Below are 21636 nucleotides of genomic sequence, written 5' to 3'. Positions count from 1 at the left end.
TTAATGGCCAATCACAGTCAGCAGGTTCAGACTCTCTGTCCGACACACAAGCCTTTGTTATCATTCCTTCTTTTTCTATCCTTAGCTGGCCTTCTGATAAAATCCTTTTTCTTCTATTCTTTTAGTATAGTTTTAATGTAATATATATCATAAAATAATAAATCAGCCTTCTGAAATACAGAGTCAGATCCTCATCTCTTCCCTCATCCTGGGACCCCTGTGAACACCGTCACACCAGGCTGTGGAGGGACAATCCTGGAGCCAGAGGGAGCCAGGCAGGGCAAAGGAAAGGGTCCCAATGCCCTGTCTGGCCAGGTCCTGGAGATATCTCTCCCCCAAGCAGACAGGCCCAGTGCAGATCCCTGTCTAAGCACAGCAGCAGAATGGCTCTGCTGGGACCAAGTCAGGATCTCCAGGAGAACAGGGGTCCCCCTGCTTGCTCAGCTTGTGATCAGAAAACTCCATCCTAGTCTTTTCCTCAGGCAACATCTTTATCTCTCCATATAGAAATGGTTTTTACCAGAAAGGCAGGAACACAGGCACTCTAACCATGTTCCCACTCCAACTCTTTCCTTTACTCTGCCCTATCTCTACTATCTCTATGTCTTGGTTTCTGACAGAGACACTGAATGACTTGGGGGCAGAAAATTGCTGTCTGCATGCACCAGGTCCTCTTGGCTGCAGGGTGGCACAACCCACAGATCCTCCCAAAAGCTGCCTGCAATGCTGTTCCCAGAGACTGTGCCAGGAGCAAGGCTTTCCTGCACAAGGTCTTCCTAAAACGGAAGAGAGGAGGTGGAGCTCATCCCCTTCACCATCTGTGAGCCTTCCTGGCCAAGAACACACTGACCCTTCCTGAACTCCCCTCTGATAACAGATCATAGGCAGTCACAATGACAGTGACCATTTACTTCAGCACATCCACTATTTGCTCTTTGTTGCACAGAAATTATCCACCAAAGATTTATTCTTTCATCAAAACACAAATAGAAGTGCAATTACTCTTCCTGAAGATGCTATTTCTGGGGAAGGACTGATGGCAAAGAAAAGGTAAGGATATCCTGAGTGGTGTGTTCAGGAAGTGAGGGTTTGCTTCATAAACATTGCTGTCCTGTGCCTCACTGTCATTTACCACTAATGAATTACATACCCAGCCTCAATTCCAGGTGAATCCAATCCCTCAGTGAAATGCCAATGCACACCCAGGTGGAATTGCAAGGACTGGGACAAAGGCTGCTTCATTATCACAGTACAAGAATATAGAAATACTGAGGATTATTCTTCATCTTTAAGAAATTCAAACCTCAACTGGACATGGCACCAAACACTTGATGTAGCTCAGCTGTTCTGTAACTTGAGTAATGTCAGGCAAGACCAATTTCTCTGTAGAACAGTTGAGTATCCCTATGAATACTACAGAAAAAACTTAATATCAGACTGTTACAGTGAAAATTATGGATGACAGAGTGTCAAGGAAGGGAAAAGCAATAGGGACAAGTGGTGCTCACAGGTTTTTACTGCCTAAGAACTGAAAATATACAGGAGCTTTCACTACAATACACAGGTATGTGATGCCCAGGTCTGGTTTGCAAGATACAACCCCAAATTTCAGGTGTAAATCTGTCCTGGTTGATCTGGTTTATAAGAGGGTTGAGGCTAGAGCAGCACACCACATCTGGAAAATGAGAGAGAACTAATACAAGTACTGGACTAGGCAGACAGCAAAACCCCAAAATTAAAGTTGAATGTACATTTTGGGAGATAACAGCCTATTAATATAATAAACAAATTTAGGGTTTAGCTAGGATTGCTCAGGCAGGAGTGAGAAACACTACAAGTGGTTACAAAGACATAATGACTGAAGCATAAACAGAAAACTGCATAGTAAGAAAGACCAAAAAAGCCCAAGTTCCTTCAGGGAGCAGGGTTGGGGCAGCAGGCAGGTCTGGCAGAGGCAAATAAGCTTTTTAGCCTGGCCTAGCTCATAGCACACACTCTTGTCTCCTACACAGTGACTGCCAATATCACCTCTCTACAACAATACCAAGGCTTGAACCTGAGTCACCAGCTATATCCTGCAGGCAGATGCAGGAAGATCTGCATCCACAGCACCTGTCACAGGAGCTGAAAGGTCTGGGAGTGCTGGGGTTTGTTTTCTTCTTTTTCTTTGACTGTTTCCTCTATTCATGGCTCAAGACAGGGTGTTTGTGAGCCTCAGTCTCTCTGCTGACAGGGAACACTGTGTTTCCCTCCATGCCATAATCAGTTGCAATACCAAGGCAGGTATCTGCAGCTGTATGGAGCTGAGCCAGCACATCCAAATCTCTCAGTGCCACGCTGAACAACACACAGAAGGAAATGCTCTATGATGGCTCCAGTCTGTCAAAACAAATAACAAGGGACAAAGGTTTTAAAAAAACCACTCAAGTGAATGAGAGCAAATCCCCTTTTTCACAGTAGTTCAGGCTTTATCTCACTCAAATCCATGGAACATTATATATTCAAATCACCTCTGGGAAATGGGTAAGTTCTGTAGACATAGAAAGCTCCCCTTGACTGTGGTATCTCCAGATGAAGGAGCAGGTAGCAGCACATGGCACCCTTGGAGGCTGTCTTTTAAGACAAGAAGGGAACTGTGAGAAGAAGATCAGGAGTTCTGGACAGGCTTTACACTGTCCTTTGGGTCATGCACATTTTTTAAGCAGGCTGTCTCCAGCACAGGAGCTGTTGCCTGGGTGGCAGCTCCATTGAGGCAGGGTCAGAGCTTTATTTCCATGCAATCTGCCCTTCAGAGTAGCAACTTCCTGACCCTAACAGAACTACTACTGAAGTGAGAGAAATACAGCTTCCCTTTCCTCTAGTCCCCAGCTTCCCCCTTGGGAATTTGCAGGTCCTTTATAAATTCTGTGCATCAGCTGTTTCCATCCAAAAGATGGAATGCTCCCTGGAAAGCCTTCAAACAGTTTCTTACTAGAGTGACTCATCTGTTACCTAGGAGAGGAGCAGGAGGGATGGATCCATCTGAGGCCACTCTGTAGGCACGCTGTGCTGGAGCTGCCCACAGCCTCCATCTGCCTTCCAGCAGCCCCAAACCCTGCCAAGGCAGCTGGCCAGGCAGGTGGAAAGCAGCCTAGGGAGGCACACAAGCTCAGCCCACTCCCACCAGGAATGCTGAGCCATGGGGTAATGTAGGTAAAAGCATTTCCTTGTTCTCTTCAGCTTTGCTGGAAGCCACAGCTACATGGCCATGCAGAGAGGAGGTGCCCATGTTTAAATTCAATCCTGGATGCAGCCTCCATTCCCTAACAGGAAAAGAAGCCCTGCAGCAAGAAGGCTTTGTGGCTTCAAACTGCTGAGGCCTATTAATTTCTTTTGCCATCAAGGTGCAAGATTGGCCTGTGGCAGGGATGGGGATGGTCTGAGAGAGCTGGAGTCCCACACTGTGCAGTCTCTTCCCCAGTCCCACATTTGCAGCCTGTGAGGGCTGTAGCTGAGGACATGCACACTCAGCACAAGTACCCAAGGCTCCCCAGTGCAGAGAAGCACATTCAGCTTGGGCTGACTGTGCAGGAGAGAAGTCAGGGACCACTCCAGCCCTCACAGTGAAGTAGGGCCCACAGCTCCCAGCTGGCTGCCAGCCCCCCAGTCCTGTGCTGCTGTCAGCTGTGGCCCAGCCAGGCAGCTCTCTGTTCTCAGGTTGGTTCCTTGCTAAAGCCTGCTCCAAAAGGGCACAGGTCTCAGGGGTTCCAGGGCTTTCAGCTGTCCTGAATGACACCATACATAAAGTGATGGAAATGACACAAAGTGGGACACTGACCAATAGTGTGTGGACCACAGCCTCTCCTACTGTCCTGTCCTCACTCCCTGCCCCAGGGCTTCACACATTTTGCTTTCAGTTTCTTCCGTGAGAGTGAATCAGGTCTGCCATGAAGGCAACTCCAGCTCCCAGAGTTCCACTAATACTGCAGCTTCCAGCATTAATCCAGGATTTAGATCCTAATGTGTGCAGCACAGAGAGCTCTGTGGGAGCACAAAGCTGCTGAGCTGCCGACCCACGGTGCTTTCAGCGGGATCAGCTGCTGTCGTGCCAGCTGACAAGAACGAAGGAAGGACACCAGCACCCTAGCTGGGTCAGGGAAGCTGTGGCCAGGACAGCATGCTCAAGATGCTTTTTGCTTCCATGCTGTCCTTTGGCAGGTGAAAAGGATGTGCCTGCACCCCCAGGAGCACATCTCTCCACCACAAGCAGCAGAGAGGGTGGAGGGATCGCACGTATCAGGATGGTGGTAAATTCCTGTCCCCTTGGTGACAAAGATCCTCTCCCCTCCCTTCTGCCTGGTTCACAGTAGAAGCACCAGGCCTAGCAGGGATGCACAGGGAAAGGGAAGGGATATTAGAGATCAGACAGGGTACAAATATCAGCAGAACATCATGCACAGAGATGCTGATCCCTTGCACCATTCCCTTCCCATCCTTCACTCCCCAGGGAGTGATCTGGATGGAAGGCACTGCTGGCAACCATCCAGCACTGACCCTCTCTTAAAGGGTAGGGAACAGTGGGATGACAAACTCCAACCAGCAATTTGAGAGGAGGGCCTTGGCAGAGGCAGGCAGGGAGGCAGGACAGATTCTGTCCCGGTGTCTAACCAAATTCATTCTCAATACAAGGCAGCACCAGGTGTCTCACTGCTGTCCCTGGGGCATCATTCCCACCTGCCTGACAGCCAAAATCTCCCTGAGCATGCTAACTGAGACAGAGGGGTTGGTGGCACTAGGCAAGGGACATGCAGACCAGCACTTCACAGAGGGCACAAGGATGGGTTTGGCTCGCTGCCATCAGGCAGCAGCGAGCAGAGGAGCCTACCTGAATCTTCACAGCGATAAGCACAGAGCTCAGCTCTTTGTCCAGCTCTTTCAGCACTGTGAGCTTCTTCAGGCGCAGACTGCAGAGCCTGTAAGACAGAGAGAATGGGACACATTCAGGCACCACCATCCCTGGGGCCCTGCCACATGGCACCCAGTGCTCAGAAGGCAGCCTGGATGCTTGGCCCCGTCGCAGGCACAGGCCTGGCCTAGGAACGCCGGCATTCACGCGCCACTGAGACAGCCCGTCGGGGAAAAAAGGGAAGAGGGAAAATTAACAGAGCTAAAGCAGGCTTAAGGGATTAGCATGCAACAGGAAGTCCAACTGCAGGCCATGTGGTAAAGAGATCCCTTCCCAAGCAGGGCTGTTGCCAGCTCTGTTTAAATCTACCTTGGCCACTGCACTGTTTATTTATAAACCAAAGCACTTAAATCCACCCTTATCCTGGACTTAGTTAAGGCAAATGTTCCCATGCAGACATCACAACTCAGCTCTCCTCTTGCACGGTACCACACAGAGCTGGCTTGGGAAGCAGCCCCACAGGAGGTTTCATACAGCTTCAGCCACCCTGACAAGCTCAAATCCTGGGGACTCAGCATGGTAAGTGGCATTTCCAGGAAAAAGCTAGGAAGGATCTAAGTGAGAAGAGCTACTTTCAGTGCTCAAAGGAACAGCCAGCCACTCTGATCTCCTGCCTAGGAGCCTGCAGCAGGACTCCCACAGACACTATTGCAAGGAGCTCTGTGTCAGGGAGCAAAGGCAGACATTACCAGGCTTTACCAGCAGTAAGAGCACGCTGGTGTTTTCCAAGTTACCCTCTGTGCTCCACGGCTGCCTTGCTGCAGACTCCAGTTCCCAGGACTTGTGTGGATATCATCATGCTGGACCTGAGAGTCAGGCCACCCTCCCTGGAGAACAGATTTGGCTGCTACCAAATACCTGTCTGTCTGACACACTGTGCTCTCTGAATACCTGCTTTATTTATTTTTAAAGAAAAAAACTTGCTCTTGCTATGGTGACGTACAGCAGCCATGTAGAACAATCCCAGAGATGGAACGACAGCAAAAAGGGAAGGACAGAGCCAAACTGCAGGACAGGTTTAGGGCTTAGCAAGCACTCACCTCCTACCATATCCCTGTCCTCCCTTCTAAAGTAATTTCAGCTTTTGCAGGAGGTTTCCTGGATTGTGATTGCAATCCTGCTGCTCTGCCCTTCATGTTCTGGTCCCTCCTGGTAGAGACCAGAAGTCAGGAAGCTGGGTGTGCAGGGGAGCTCTGCACACTCCTTTGCCAGATGGCTGCATTATTTCAGCCAAAACCCAGAGCACAGACCCGAAACTCTCATACTCTGTGCACTCCAGCACTGTAACAAGTGGTCCCTGTCCACCCTTCCCCTCTGAGCATCTGCTTGTAGGAAGGCAGAAACCTCATTTCCTGAGGCAGGTTTTTTTCCTTCCCAGAAATTCTTAGGCATGGTTAGGGGTGAGCTGTGGGGAGCAAGGCCAAAGACAAAGAGGCACCTCTGGCAGGGAGGGGGAGACTGAATTCTCACCAGAAAAAGGGGCACAGCCACTCCATCAGATGTACTGAAGGAGAGCTTGCAAAGAAGCTGAGCTTAGCTAACAACCCCCACTAACCAGGGCTGATTGTGACTGCTGCTGGATCAGCCATGGAGAGAAATGAGGCTTGACCATGTGGGACCAGGACAGCACATCTACTCAAACTTTCCTTGCAGCACTAATTTAGTCATGATAGTTACCCGCATGAAAAGTTGTCTCTTAAAGACTAAAACTTACATAAGGATATCCAGTCTTAATTGGAGGATGTGGAAAGGTTATAATTCTACCTGGCAGTTGTTCTTGCTTTAGAAACACACTTCTTATCAAAAAATAATTCACTCATTAGCTCTTCATGCTCCTCTCTGAGGCAGTACCTGATGTTTTTTCCAGGGAAGAACAAATGCCTGCTGGTCAGCTCTGCCCACCTGGGCAGCTCTTTCATCTCTGATAAGGCACTCTTCTCTTTCTATCCCTCTCCACCTCCAAGATCTATTTTACACAGTGAGAGATGCTGTAGCCTGCCCCATGTCCTTTCCATAGCACGTGCCAGAAGGTGATTCCTCCCTTCCACCCTGTGCTCTCCCTCCCTGCAGCACTCAAAGACAGAAGGTACTCAAAGGTTCAGCTTGCACCCTGCAGCTCCAACCCTGTGCTCCAAACAGCGCTTTCTGAAATCCCGCCACCCTTCCCACAGGGATTAACATGCATGTTCTAGAGTCTGAGTGTACTTGCAGCACAAGAGCACACAATTTTTAAGCAGCTTGGCTGTCCCTGATGATCTTCTTTTGATCTGTTACTTAACCAATCCCTGCATCACCCAGATTTACATCGGTGCTGAGTGTCCAGTGCCAGTACAGGGCAGCAGAGGGTCTCACACTAATCTCTGCAGATACCCACAGGACAGGACCAATGATCAGATGCTGCTCTGAATATTACAGCCAGATTCCATGGCAACTACCACATGGTTTTGTCCAGAACTGATCACAGTGTGATCCCTGAAAATCACTTTTTGGTAGACAAATTATAAATCTGGATTTACTTACTCCTATAATTAAACAGAACAAGTAGCAACTGTTCTTGAGGTGTGGAACTGCTGCAGGGATTTCTGCTATACTCAGTCATGGTAAATATGTCTGTGTTACATTCTGATAGCGACAAGGACTGACAGCAACAAGGAAAATTAGCTCCAACAAGGCAGTCTGACAGCCCCTGGAACCTCAGTACTCCTACACCCCTCTACTGGTCATTTACTGGGGAGAGGTACTCATTGTTCCCTGGTATTAACTTAAAAAATGCTGCCTTCTTTCCCTCACTAAATTTGGAGCTTTTGCTCTGAAGTTTGATTGAAACACTTGTGCTTTCACCAAGCTGGCCTGTAGTTATCTTGAAAAGGAAAGCTCTTATAAACATGCATTTTGTGAAATTCACTGCCTCCAGCAGTTGTTTGCAAAAGCATCCACCAAGAGGTCACAGAGGACACACAGTGGTTTATTTCTGTTAAAGAAGCTTTCCTGCCTGACCATCCAGGACCACAGGTAACTGTACTAATTCTAACAAAGTGAATATTTCCTCTCCAAGGGATGGATACTCTGTTCTGCTGATGTTGAAGAATCCCCATTCTTTCCATAAAATTCCCGCTGCCTGACAAACTCCAAAAACAAATTGGGAGTCCTTAGAGATGTTAACTCATTTCTCCTCTTCCCAGGACACTGCATGTGCCAAGGCCACTAATTCTGCTCCCTGTGCATTTATCCTTGCTAAGAGTGGCTCTGTTTCTATTGCTTTACCTGGCTCACCACAGTGTCCTTGCAGGTAGGAGGACAAAACACCTGCAAAAAGAACTAGATTTGGGTAATAGAAATGAATGTCAGTTAAATCAGGCTGTGGTTTACTTGAAATGTGCATCACACAGGTGATATTCTCCATCAGAGAAGCACAGAATTGTTAAGGTTGGAAAAGACCTCTAAGAACATCAAACCATTAACAAAGCATGACCATGTTCACCACTAACTTCATAACCCATGTACACACAAGTGCCTCATCCACCTGTTTTCTGAATATTTCCAGGGGTGCTGATTCCAACACTTGATTCCACCACTTCTCCACCTTTTCAGTGAAGGACTTTCTCCTAATATCCAACCTAAACCTGCTCTGGTGCTACTTGAGGCTGTTTCCTCTTGTTCTGTCACTTGTTACCTGGGAAAACAGACCAACCCCCAACTCAGTACCACCTCCTTTCAGGGAGTTGTAGAGAGCAATAAGGTCACCTTGAGTCTCATTTTCTCCAAGCCAAACAGCCCCAGGTCCCCCAAGCACTCCTCAAACTTAATTCCCTACACCCTTCACCAGCTCCAGACACGCTCCAGCACCTCAGTGTCTTTTGTGTAGTGAGGGGCCAAAAGCTTAACACAATATTCAAATTCTGGAGATTCAAATCATGAGGAAGAGGTGTGAGAGCTGCTGAATTCAAGGTGTCACATCCTTTTAAGATGCTGTTATCTGCCATTAGGAGGCTCAGCTCATATCTATGTGTGTACATGACCCACTGTGGCAATAGAGCTTGGGCTGCATGCTGTCTCTACAGTTTTTCCACTGCATATGGAACATGGACTGTTATGGGATGTCCCAGGATAAAGAGGCAGCTTTCCCCAATATTGTTGCTGCTGCTAACAGTGATTTACTACAGGCTGGTCTTCCCAATGCAACCAAATTAAGTTTAGTGGAATAATATGTGACTGGTTTGTGGTGCAGTCACAATTTCTGCACTATCACTCCACTATCTTTACTTCATCTGCATCCAGATTGGAGGGATTTGTATAATCTGGGAGCCCAAGAGAAGGAGCAGACACCATTTTATTGCTTTAGTACAACAAGTTCTGTGTTTTCATTATTGGTTGCCTCTGTCAGAGGCTGAGTCAATTCCCCTAACCCAGGAAACCACAGCTGATGAAATCCCACAATTCTGAAAAATCCTCATATCTGCTTTTTTGTAAGCACACATGGGAGCTTAATTATGGTCTCTATTCTTCCTGGGCCTATTGCTCACTACCCCTTCCACAAAATAAATCCTAAACATTTTAACTCTGATACAGCTGAAGCCTGCCCAGAGCTGCATTGTGTCCCCATTTTTTGCCAGAGCAATACACAGATGTGTAGGGTCTATTTTACAAGTATTCTTATCACTATTTGTTATACCAAATCATGTACATATTATCCAAGAACAATTCACTCAATATTTTTATTGCAGTGCAGTAAAAGTGTCAAAATTCTCTGAAGATTCAATGGACCTAATTCTCTACCTCCTAGAGACCACAGCAAGAGGACATTAAAGCATTTTCTTATCTACTTCTTTTTTTGCTTTTCAACAACAAAAAGTAGTTTTTTGCTTTCCTTTTCACTGAAGGGGCAATATAAAGCATTATGCAACAATTTCCTGCTTGGGCAGTACTCGGTGCATAGCTTCCTCCTTGAAAAAAATGAAAGTGCTCCCCAAGTTAAAAACCTAATATTGTTTTGAAAAGCAAAATGGTTTTCTGCTGCTCTGACTGTGCCACTAAACTGGGTCACAGGTGATTCACTTCATGTATGAACAGAACTAATAAAATCTTCTTAAGAGCAATGACAACAGTCCTCCTCATTCTGGAGGAAGTCTTCAAATATTATTTGAATGTTTACCACCCTCTTACCTGCATAAATGTATATATATAAAAATACGCTTTTAGATTTTTTTTTCAAAAGTATATATAAACACTATTATAAGCAAGTACTAGTCCAAAGAAAATTTCATCCAAATAACAAAACAGTGTTTCAACTGATGTGCAACATCTGGAGAATCTGCCCTTGGCATGGTGCCTGCTGCAGCTGGAACAAGCGAGGGGAAGAGCCCAGAGTGCATCCAGAGTCACTGCCCAGCCCTGCTCTGTGCCCCAGCCTCAGAGCCAGGCCTTACCCCCAAGGTAAGGGTCAAGCCCATGAAATGCTCTCTTTTCCTGCTGATTTCCCGGGCTGTTCAGTGCTTGGCTCACCAACCACTCCTGAGTGGCAGCTCATTCTCTGGACAAGACTGTTTCCCTGGACATTTGCACTGATTTCTCCAAGTGGCAGCAGCCAGGGACCTTGGGTCCTCCTGTAGTTTCCATGCCACCTACAAATGTTAGAACACATCCACCTTCCCCACCACGGGCCCTCTGTGCATCCTTGTCAGCACCACCACCTGTATTAGATGCACAGACGTGGACTGAGCCTTTGAAAGTGTCAGTTTAGCTGCTCTTCAATATTTTTCCTGATTCTGACAGCTCAGATTTCCCTTCAGGGTGATATTAAACTCTGAGACTGGGCTTCTGGAAAGATGCCAGAATTTCCATGGGGCTCAGAAGCACGGGACGCTCCCGATGCTGCTGTACCCTGCCGAACGCTGGAGCAGCGCCGATTCCCAAACACGTTCCCGCTAGAGGGCAGAAGGCAGCCGGGCTGCACACAAACCCGGGACACCGGGAGCATGGAGCAGCTTGTACAAGCAGATGAGATCACAGGGGTGTCCATCCACAGAGCTCACCTCGGAGAGTGGCCAGGTGAAGCCCCTACCAAGGTGTCAAGGGAAGAGCACACAAAACACATTTCGGAATGTGCCACAGCTTCCTGAGAACAAGCTCCTCCCCGAGCCCCAGGTGCTGTTTGCATGAGACACCCCCGATGACACAGAGGGGAGGAGAGACCTACTCCACTTTCAGAAACCAAGTCCCTGTTGCCAGCAAACAGAGCAATGAACTGGGACAGCAGCAGTTCATCGGGCTGTGCAGATCAGGCATCAGCACAGGTAGGTGCACCAGTTACAGATGGACTGGGAGGAAAGCAGCAGCCTGCTCTGAGAGCTTCCCCTCAGGGAAGGGACAGAGGCAGAGCACTCAGGGCTTGCCAGCACACTCCTGCCCTCAGGCCACTGCAGCTGCTGCAGCCTGAGATGGGCAACTAAAGCAAGCTGCACCAAAGAGTGTAACACAGTAAGAGGCAAAGGCCAAAAAACATGACAGCACCCTCCTGGGTCAGCAAGGAAGGAGCCAGGGCAGAGCCACCAAATACTGGCAGTGTCTCAGGTCCCTCAGCCAGGATACACTAGGTGGTGTGCAGCACAAGAGCCCTGCTGCCGATTCCTCTCCTTGCCATCAGACAGACATTTTGGCTCATCTGCATCCTGGCTGACAGCAGCTTGCTGCCAGTAGCACATGTCTGCCCTGCTGCTGGATCCAGAGCAGGCTTCTGTTACTGCAAATTGCAGTAGGTTTGATTCATCCCAATTCCCAAGTGACATTCACAAAGGAAATCCTAAGGCACGAAGCACAGAAAACAAAACCTCCCCAGGTTATGTCCCTTCCTTTCCTAGGAAGCATTTCACAGCTTGCAGCTCTGCCTGCCAAGAAATGCAGCCTGTTTTCCCACATGACTATTCTTCCCATCTCCTTCCATGTGCCCCTAGACAGACCAAACCCAAAGCCAATGCTCAGATATCCCAGAGGACAGATGACACCCTCCTTCCTTTTGGCTTTGAGGGTGCAGCAAAGGAAGGAGTTTTTTATCCTCACAGCAGCAACTTGGCTGCACTACAGGGGAGGAGGATAGGCAAAGTCATGCTGGGGAGGGCAAAAAATAACAATATCAGTAGGATATACATTACCAAGAGCAAGGTATCATCAAGCAATTCATCCTCAGTCAGGAGGCAAATGGGAAGAAAATAATGTCCTGCAAGCAGATACATCTGCCTTTCCTTGTCTTCCTGGCTGGCTTCTTGCTACTGCCTAGAGTTTTCCTCACAGCCTTGTGTCCTGGTTAGCATTCCCCCCCTGGAATGGCCATTCAAGACAGACTGCAGTCACTGAAAAGAGGCCAGTGCAGTGCATTAAATGGGACCTCACTCAGCACCACTGTGCTGAATTGGAGCACCTCATTTTTTTCATTTTCCTATCCCCACGGAAGGGAAAATCCACACCATCAGCCCCTGCTGTTCTCATCTGACCAGGCAGGCCATTTTAAACTGCACCAAACATCATCTCAGTGTGTATGCACATTTACCAGGCCTGCCCTGCTCCAGTCAGCCCTTGGAAGAGTGTCTCACTCTCTATTCTCTGGTTTGGTCAGCACCCAGCTGCTCTACTAAACACTCTGAAGCAGCTTTCCCATCCACTGCAGGGACCACACAGGGCTCTGAGTGCCACCCAGAGGCCTCCCAGGCATCTTCTCTTCCATCACAGGCCTGGAGCATTGCTCTGTGCTCAGAGATGGATTTCAGAGCACTGCAACACTCACCAGAGGCAGAGAACAGGGCAGGTCATGTCCCAGAGAGACACAAGAGCCAGGACAAGGCATGGCAGGCATTCCAGGCTGGGTCAGGTGCACCAGTGAGATAAGGAGGTTCAGAGAAAGGATAAGGGCATCAACACCGTGCATGACTCAGCCAGCAGCAACAGCTACTGCTGCTCACCAGCAACAGCCATCAGAGCTGCTTGCTGCCAGTGTGAAAGAGGCCAGGTGAAGGGAGGAAAGTGCAGACAGGTGCTGGATTCACTGATTTTGTCTGCAAGAGCCAAGACTTGCTCAGGATTATGGAAGAGATTTGTTGGAGTTATCTAAGAGAATATAAATATCTTTCCAAACAAGATGTACAAAATCATCCTCTTCCTCAGGGTTTTCACAACTGCTATCTGACATGTGTAGCCAAACTGCAGCCAAAACTGCTCCTGGACCAGCCACTGTTTCCTTCACTGGAAGGCTCTACCAGGTTTTGCTTTAGAACATGCTTGCTAAAGGAGGTCAGCCAACATGTATCACCAGTGTGCACCAGCCCCACACCCAGGGAGCCACACCAGGAGTGGCAGATGAGTACAGAGCACTTCTCTTTCCTAAAAGCTTTATCTACTACAGGCTTTCAGCTGTTTTTGTGCTGCCCAAATGTTACCATGCTAGCAAGGCACACCAAAGACTTGAACTACTCATAACACTGCATTTCCAGGGAAAGAATGGCTACTCAGGACAGGAGCTCACATCCAGATCCCTCTGCTTGTTTGCTGTCCATGGCATAGTGAGGCTGTTCCCAGCAGGAGGGCCCATGCAGAGGCCATGAGATCCCAAACCAGGACAGAGCAAGCCTGGCTGCAACAGAAAAACTCCCACAAATGATTGGCCAAGGCCATCAGTACAAAAGTATTCCCTTTTCCCCAGTACCCCCACAAAGCACAGACAGCAGTGACACTCTCAGACTAGCAAAGATCTCAGGGATTCCCTCAGGTTAGGGCTGCAGCCAACAGCTCCAGAGTGCTCTCCTTCTCAAGCCTGCTGAACCATCCTCTGATGTCTGGATGTGCATCCTCACATGGACAAGTGTGTGCCAGCATCTCTGCAAGCAAACAGTTCCTAAACAAGACAAATGGTGCTTTCTCAAACACCATAGGGAAGCCAGTCAAAGATAAGCCTATATTATGAAATGCTCCCTTCTGTTCCCAGGCAGTTTTCTTTAAGCACAACTGTCCTTTACAGGCTCCACAGCTCCAGAGTTTCAGACTCAGTAACACAGGCAGCCTCAAAAAGAACTGGACCACTCTGGCCTAGTACTTGTTGGTGTTGTGGATTTGTGTTGAGGAAAGCATGGCACACTGCAGGCAGCAGAGAGAGATGGCCAACACTAATATAGAATCCAAATTCCACCTCCTGATTGAGGACTGCTTCCTCCTGATCCTCCCTGCAGACTGGCAGCTCCCACGAATGCTGCCAGCATGGAGAGCAGATCACACCCAAGATACACATCCTTCCTACCCTGATCCCAGGGACATTCCTGCTAATGTGGTTAGTCCCACTGTAGGAGGAAAGAGCAGCTGCCACCTTCCCAGAACCTCAAACTCCCAAACAGGATGAACATGGCCTGTCAGCACTGGCAGGGCTATTCCAGCCTCTCCTTCCTAGCAGGGCTCCTCTCTCCAGACACAATTCAATACAGAGCTCTGCCCAGCAGGTTTATAAACCTCTCTATTGCACGGGTCTCTCAAGCCACTGATCTAGACCAGTGAGGCCACTGTGCAGACCACACACACCAAACCCTTGTCAGAAAAGTGGGGAAGCTATGAAAGGGCAGTTGTTAAAATAATGGGAGAGCCGTCGGTTTGTACAGTGACAAAAACAAGATCAGAGGATGGAGTGAAAAGCCTGAGATCTGCCTAGAAAGACCCTTGGCTCCTCCAAGCTGTCACCAACACAGACATGCCAGAGCTACCCCACACCCCACAGCAGGGAGCTGCAGCTCACCTGGTGCTACAGAGCAGCTTTCCTTTCAGCACAGAGGTACCTGCAAACACTGCAGTGTGCACTGTTCCTTCTCATCAGTTAGCTTCACAAACAGCCCCTCCTGGCAGAGACATCCATCTTGAAACACTACTGCAATACCAAGCTGCTGGGCTGTTTCTACCCAGCTGTGCATGCTTTTCTGAGGCAGGGATGCCACACAATCCGTGCAGTTGGAGTGGGAGTGACAAGGCAGCAACATTGCTATGGCTCGCACTAAATTCCCTAGCTCAGGAATAGCATGGTACTTCCCAAAACATCCCAACAAGAGAATACTGCTTTTTGTCCAGGTCCTCTGACCCTGTAACATCAGGCATCAAAAAGCATGAACCAGCTATGCTGCAAAAATAAATGTGTACAGGGAGCAGTCTGAGAGTCTGAGCTCCAGTGGACCAAGCAGAGGCAATTTCCCCTCAGAGCACCCTCCAGGCAAAGCATGCAGGCAGCTGCTGTCCACAGCCACTTCTGCTCCCTGGCACCACCAGATCTCCCAGCAGGCTGTCCCTACTCTCCAAGGTGCTGCAGCTGGGGCTCAGCAGTGTCACACAGTCACTCACAGGCTGGCAGGGCCCTTGGGGACCCCAGCAAGCAGCACCCACACTGAACACTGCAGGCACCTGCAGCTGCTCACTTCCCAGGGGAACAGGACATTCTTTCCAAGGATCACTGTGCCTATTCACCTTCTCAGCAACCTGCAAGCAGAGCCAGGAGCTATCACAGCACACATTTCACCTAGCAAAAGAGTCCATAAATAACTTGGTGTGCCTCCTCACCACATCCTGTATTACAGCCACACCGGGCACAGGCAGCCATCCAAAGACACCCTCACTAAGAAAATTTAAATTTGTAACATACTTCACAAGTTCAACACCCTACCAACCACTTTGTCTCTTTAAAGCACAGTTTTGTAGTGCTCACTGAAGCACCAGAATGCCTACTGAAGAACTCAGGAAATGGAGGGACAGGTGATTTATCATGCAACCCTTCCCACCAACCCACAGGAATCTGTGGCTGCAGTGAAGGATTTCCTGCACAATAGGTGCACACAAAACCACTTGGTGCAACAGAGGCACTCCTTTGTGTCCATTATCTGGGCATATACTGTCCTGTGTATGTTCAGATGCAGCATCCTTCTTTTCTAAGTACTCTGAATTTTATACAGGAGGTCATTAAGCATTTCTGGAATGAGTTATCCTCAGCTCAGGCTTCCAGAAAAACATTTGCCAGTGCACACACTATCTTGAGACTGGCCCACAGGAAGCTCTGCACCAGCCAACTGAAGCAGAAGAGACAAAAACATGGCTTTTCTGGTTCACTGATCAAACTGTAAAACAAGCCTATAAAAGAAATAAAAGCTAGCTCCAGCCCAGAATACTGAAAAGTTTTTAAAGCAGCCATGAGGGGACACCTTTGAATCTGACTCTATCTAACAGTGGTTAGTAAGGGCAAGAAATAAGACTGCAAGTGACTGTAAAATTGCAGCCAGTTACAGTTTTTAAGAGGACAAAAGTCAGGGGAAAGCAACATCAGAGAAGGAAACGTAAATGAAGGCTACAAAAAGGGTACCACTGGAAGCAAAAACTTAGTTCAGAAATATCTGACAGTTCCTTAATAGCAATGCTGCTTGCAGCTATAAAGAGTTCAGAGGAGAGGTGAATGCACTCCTCAGGATAATCACATATGGAGAAAAGGCAGAGGAAGCTGTTCCCCAGGGAAGGCAGATACCACAGCACTGGGTCTTTTGTTAGCACAATTCCTTGGATGCAATCACCCTCCTCCTCCCCCACATGAAAGATCAATCAGAGATTGTCAGGAGTGTTCAAAAGAGCCTATTAAGCTTGCACTGGGTGCCCACAAAAAAGAGGCCTGTGCATGCAGGGAATCCCTTTACTGTGCTCACTGCAGCTCCCCATCATGTTCAGCTGGGAGAAAACAAGCAGGGAGAAGGAAAAGCAAGGAGGGAGAAGGAAAACCATGCACAGAGCAGTGAGGAATACTAGACAAGTGCCTTGCCATCCCAAATTCATGGAGTTGGGAGCTTTCTAGAGGAGATAACACAGCCCTGGTTTGTTACTGCAGAAAGGGCAGACACAGCAAGAGAGATTCCATGAACAACATGTTTCCAGGGTGGGGTGGGAGATGCAATTTCATTGTCCCAAGTCAGGATTTGGGTTTACCTGGTGGGATGGAAACAGCCAGCTCTCAAAGCAAAGTAAAATTGCATCAAAAGCTGACCTCCAACTATACTCACAGTGCAAACAGTATCCCGAGGAATAGAGACAAGACAATTACCACTTCCCAGACCCTCCTCAGTCCAACAGTGAGCAAACAAATCAACATGTAAATAACTGTTCCAGGGGAGGACAACATCTATGGAGGACAGTGACTGCATGGAAGGCATCAGCTGGCCCCAGCACTGTAAGGCAGCCTCCTCATCCCGCCAGACACTGGTCCCATACTTTCCACTCAGAATCTGCCACCAAGCTACCGAGCACACAAGTGCTGGCCTTTAGTGTACCCTGCACTCTGTTCCAGCTCCCTGCTCAGGAAGGAAATGGACAGCAACATTCACATGGCCCTGACAGGTTTATTCCAGCTGCAGGAGGGCACCAGCACAGCTGGATTTGGGCAGTGTCACCTGCAGGATTTCAGCATGTGTCAGGCAGAAAGGGAGAACAGACTGCTGACACAAGTCACCCACATGCAGGATATTTGTTCATACAAGCCAATTGCAGGAAGAGTTGAGAAAGTTATTACCATTATTTCTACATTTGCCTGCTTCATCTTGTTGTCCTAGTTACCACAGCCCTGGTGACTAAGGCAACCAGTCTTGGCAAGTAAGACACAGAATGCAATGAGATGTAATACAAATATTTAAGATTACTTTCAAAGAGCAAAGGTAGAAACAAGTAAAAGCAATTCTGTGCCCCCAGCATCACCCCCAGTCTCCCTTCATTTTCTGCATTTCTCATCACCTCCACAGCAGTCTGAGCATGGATACTCAGGTGGGTTTGTGGCACCCAGGCGACCCAAGGGGGGCTGAAAACCCAAATCAGGTGTGCCAGAGCTCCCCACACACTCCCTCTTCACAGTGAGTAAACTGCACAGACACTGACATGTACAGCCCTGTGCCAGGCTGAAGATCAGAACTCGTGCTACCATTCAATAAACAGCTCCTCTTTCTCCATGTATGGTCTCTGCAGCAGGCAGGCTGCAGCTTCATAATGCCCTGGAGCACTTCACACAGGCATTCCAAGGCATATCCATCTAGGAACTGAGGAACATGACACTCCTGTGGTTTCTGAGATCACTATCAGCTCTGCAACAATCCCAGTCCTGAGCACATATTTGCTTCTCTGTTCTTTTTATCAGAGACATACAATAATACCCAGAACATCTCAGGCTCAAGGCTGTGAAAAGTTAAGTCAAAAGTTACTTTAAGTGAACCACATGACTGGGACAATATAAAGGCATTTCTGCTGTCCACAGTCCAGAACCTCCAACTTCAAACTCTTATGATCATGATCCAAGCACATATCAAGCCCAAAATAAAAGCACCTCTTGCTCATATGGAACTCTAAGTAGCATTTCCCTAAGCTTATCTTTTTCTCTCCACTTGCTACTAAACTTCACATAAATGGTAAAAAACTACATGATTTATATTTTAATCAAGATATCAGTTATGCAGAACCTGTAAGAGTGAAAACAAAAATTGGAACAGCTTTTGATAGACACTTCATGTTTAGCTTGCCCTGAACACTAAGCATGCAGTAGTGCTGGGCAGGAAAACAAGACTATTATGCTGGGATGGGTGATCAGATCCTGAGAAAATTTCAATCAAGATATGCATATAATAACCCATGATGCATCATTATAAAAAGATGTGTTTAAAATATTATTTAAAAGGAAAAAAAAAAGATAATTTTATCCCTCTCCAACCCTTAATTATCCTATATTAGAGCTGTGTATTGCACTTAATTATTTAGGCTGCTTACCTGTTAGAAGCTAACCACATAAAAGAGGAAGTTTCATTTTCTCCCTTTCACATTTTCACACCCAAAGAGAATCACGCAAGACCTTGTGGGCATCCTCATGAGAAGGTGTGGAGCTTCAAGAAGAAAATTTTCAAGAATGTGGAGCCAACAGTGCTGCAACACTGAGCTCACAGGGAAAGGGACAGTTCTGCACAGGCTGCATGTTCCAGGGTGTGGGATGGAATTCCAGCTAGGAAGCATCAGGCCCTGAGTTACCTCAAAAGCTTGGAAAGTTCTGCTTTCCATGGGCTTCACTCAAGGCCTTTTTTGAACTATGTTAAACTCAAATGAACTTCAGAGGAATGAGCTCTCTTGAAGCAAGCACTGCTTTAAAGCAATGTTTCTGCTTAAGTTATCAATATCTTTTCACTTAAAATGAAAACAGCATAGGGTTTTCAAATCAGTCTGACCTAATGCAATGGGGCCAGGACACAACAACTTTTGAACTACAAGTACAGCAGGAATAAGCAAGCCAAGGCAACAGGGAGGCTGCAGAGTGGCAGAGGCTCTGGTTGGTGTGCCCAGCTGGAGGGAAGGCAGGCAGGCACCACTCTCTGCCCCCACCTTTTCAGAGGCTGCTTTGCTTCTCCAGCAGGCAAACTGCCCCAAGGCCCAGCCCACAGCGTCCCTTCTCCAAAGTGGGATGAATAACAAAGCCAATTTGCAAACCAGAAACCAGGCAGGGGCTTGAGGAAACCCATGCAGGTTGCCAGAGCAACTCCACAACTCCATGTCACCAGAGACCACCACACTCAGAACACTCTGACAGCAAAGCCCTTTCAGCACCTGGAGGACAGCCAGCTGCCCAGTTTGCTGGCAGCAGGACTGCAAGCCTAAGTAAGATCAGCCCAGCTCAATCTTATGAATGGAAGATCTCCAAGGGACAGCAGAACAGCTGGCATGGCCAGTGCAGGCTCAGCATCCAGCAAAGCCAAGCTGGGAAGGTACTGCAAGGCAGATCATTGAGCTGCCATTGTGATGGATTCTCCAAGTTTTTCCATTTGACAGAATGACACTCTGGAGAGCAGCACACATGGGGTGTGCAGCACAGATTTTTCTCTGTTAAAAAGTAGCCTGTGTTGCTTCAGCACAACAGGCAACAAAAACATCAAACCAGACCTACCTGAGTGATTAATCCTCAGAACTACTTTATAAATGCTGACAATAAGTTGAAGCACCTTCCAGCATTTTCCAAAAATCAAAGAAATAAAACTGGGTGTTTTCCCTTTCTTCTTGTTTATATCCTCTCTCAAAACCTGAACTCAAGTACCTGATATTAAACAAGTGGCTTAAGCCTCAGTCAGACAATACTGCAATCTCTCTGGCTCACAGCATTAGCAAGGGTTAAGCAGGCTTAATGCAATTGCTCTTGTCAGCCCCTCTGACTGCTTGGAACACCACAGAGAAAGATCAAATTATTCCAACAGAAACAAGAGATTAATCCACCACTCACATTTCTGTCAGTGGGGCTTTTGCCTCCCTCTGGAATGTCCTGATTTGACAGCAAGCCCAGACTCACCTTTGGTGATACTGTGGGATGCCAAAACTCTGCAACTGAACACAGGTGAAACATAATAAACCCCAATTGTGCACAGACAAAACCTAAGATCTGTGGTTTAACTCTTCCTGCAAGAAAGGAGATTTAACCCAGTAATGTGAACAGCTGTGAAATATGAAAGAAAAATCCAGAAGATACAGGTGACAACCAAACTCTGAGGACAGAGATGGAGCACATGACTATGAGAAGCTCTGCATCTGTTACAGACACCTTGGATGTTGGATGGCTACATAAAGCACAGGGCACCTGTCCCTGGGTCTCCATGAGCAGGCTCTGTGGGCACACCTGTGCATGAACCAGCCCTCCACCTCCCCAGATTAATGCTGCTTACTCCTCAGAAGGCAGGCTGAGCCAGTCTCCCACACACTTGTATTATCTGCTCAAAGAACAGCTGCTCACAGACACTGCAGCCCTGGGTTTCAGACTCAAGGTCAGTTAACCCCTCTGCAAAAAGAAAGGCTTAAAGGGAAGATTTCAATCCTAGAACAAAGACTGTGGAGGTATTTGTTAGCTGCTTCTGGCACTTGTTTCTTCAGTTTGCACTGTTTTAGATAAAGCTGGTATCTGAGCACTACTGATAATTTATCCAGCACACACCCCTGACTGAGAGCTGCACCCCTGGTGAAATTGTTTCTAGCAAAAGATTGCAAAGCCCTGGGAATTTCCCTGCCATCCACTTGCTGAATGATGTTTACTTGGAGCCCCAGATACACCATGGCAATTTGGGCTTAAAACACCTCTGTGCACTAGAAACTCTGTAACAGCTTCAAACACAAAGAGAAAGGATGATTTCTCACATACACACACACAAGCAATGTCCTTGGGAATCCCTACACTTCAGTGCAACTTCACTGAGCTTTGGTGCTTTTGGAAGATTTTATTTTTTTTCAGTTGGAGACATATTTCCATCCCTGCAGAGAATTTTCTTTAAGGAGTCGCCTGGAAAAATGTGCCAGGGAAGAGAACACCTGAAAACATCCCCATTAGAACTGGCACTCAGTGAGAAATACCTTATTCTACTCAGTTATCCATGTAAAAGGATAAATGTAAGGAGTGCTATCTACCCACATTAATCAAAGGAAAAACAAATAGTGAAGAAATAAAGAGGAGGGTTTAATCTGTTTACACCAGCACTAAGTCAGAATGACCTTTCCTTCTACCACTGCCTTTCTCCCAGAGATAAAACAGCATGGCTCCATTTTGTGGCCTCTGTGCTCCAGGCTGTGCCCATCAGAGAGCACACAAAGGGCAGCATGGAGCAGACACACCTGGGGTGAGGAACATTTACTGCCCACAA

The 21636-nt window shown here is 47.6% G+C and overlaps 1 protein-coding gene across 2 annotated transcripts in view; it reads right to left on the bottom strand.

The window, feature by feature from the left end:
- The window catches only part of LOC128946581 (phosphofurin acidic cluster sorting protein 1-like), a 54934-nt gene that overhangs the window by 15144 nt on the left and 18154 nt on the right, over positions 1-21636 (bottom strand). For both annotated transcript variants that reach the window (XM_054290471.1, XM_054290472.1), the window contains exon 2: positions 4865-4952. In XM_054290471.1, coding sequence (XP_054146446.1) covers positions 4865-4952 — 88 coding nt within the window. The remainder of the gene's footprint in view (positions 1-4864; positions 4953-21636) is intronic.

This window comes from Melozone crissalis, unplaced genomic scaffold (assembly GCF_028551555.1).
Source record: "Melozone crissalis strain CALT ecotype California unplaced genomic scaffold, PUWL_Pcris_2 ptg000081l_1, whole genome shotgun sequence".
NCBI classification, from domain to species: Eukaryota; Metazoa; Chordata; class Aves; order Passeriformes; family Passerellidae; genus Melozone; species Melozone crissalis.
The sequence above is the reverse complement of the archived record's forward strand: the minus strand, read 5'-3'. Positions and strand labels throughout refer to the sequence as shown.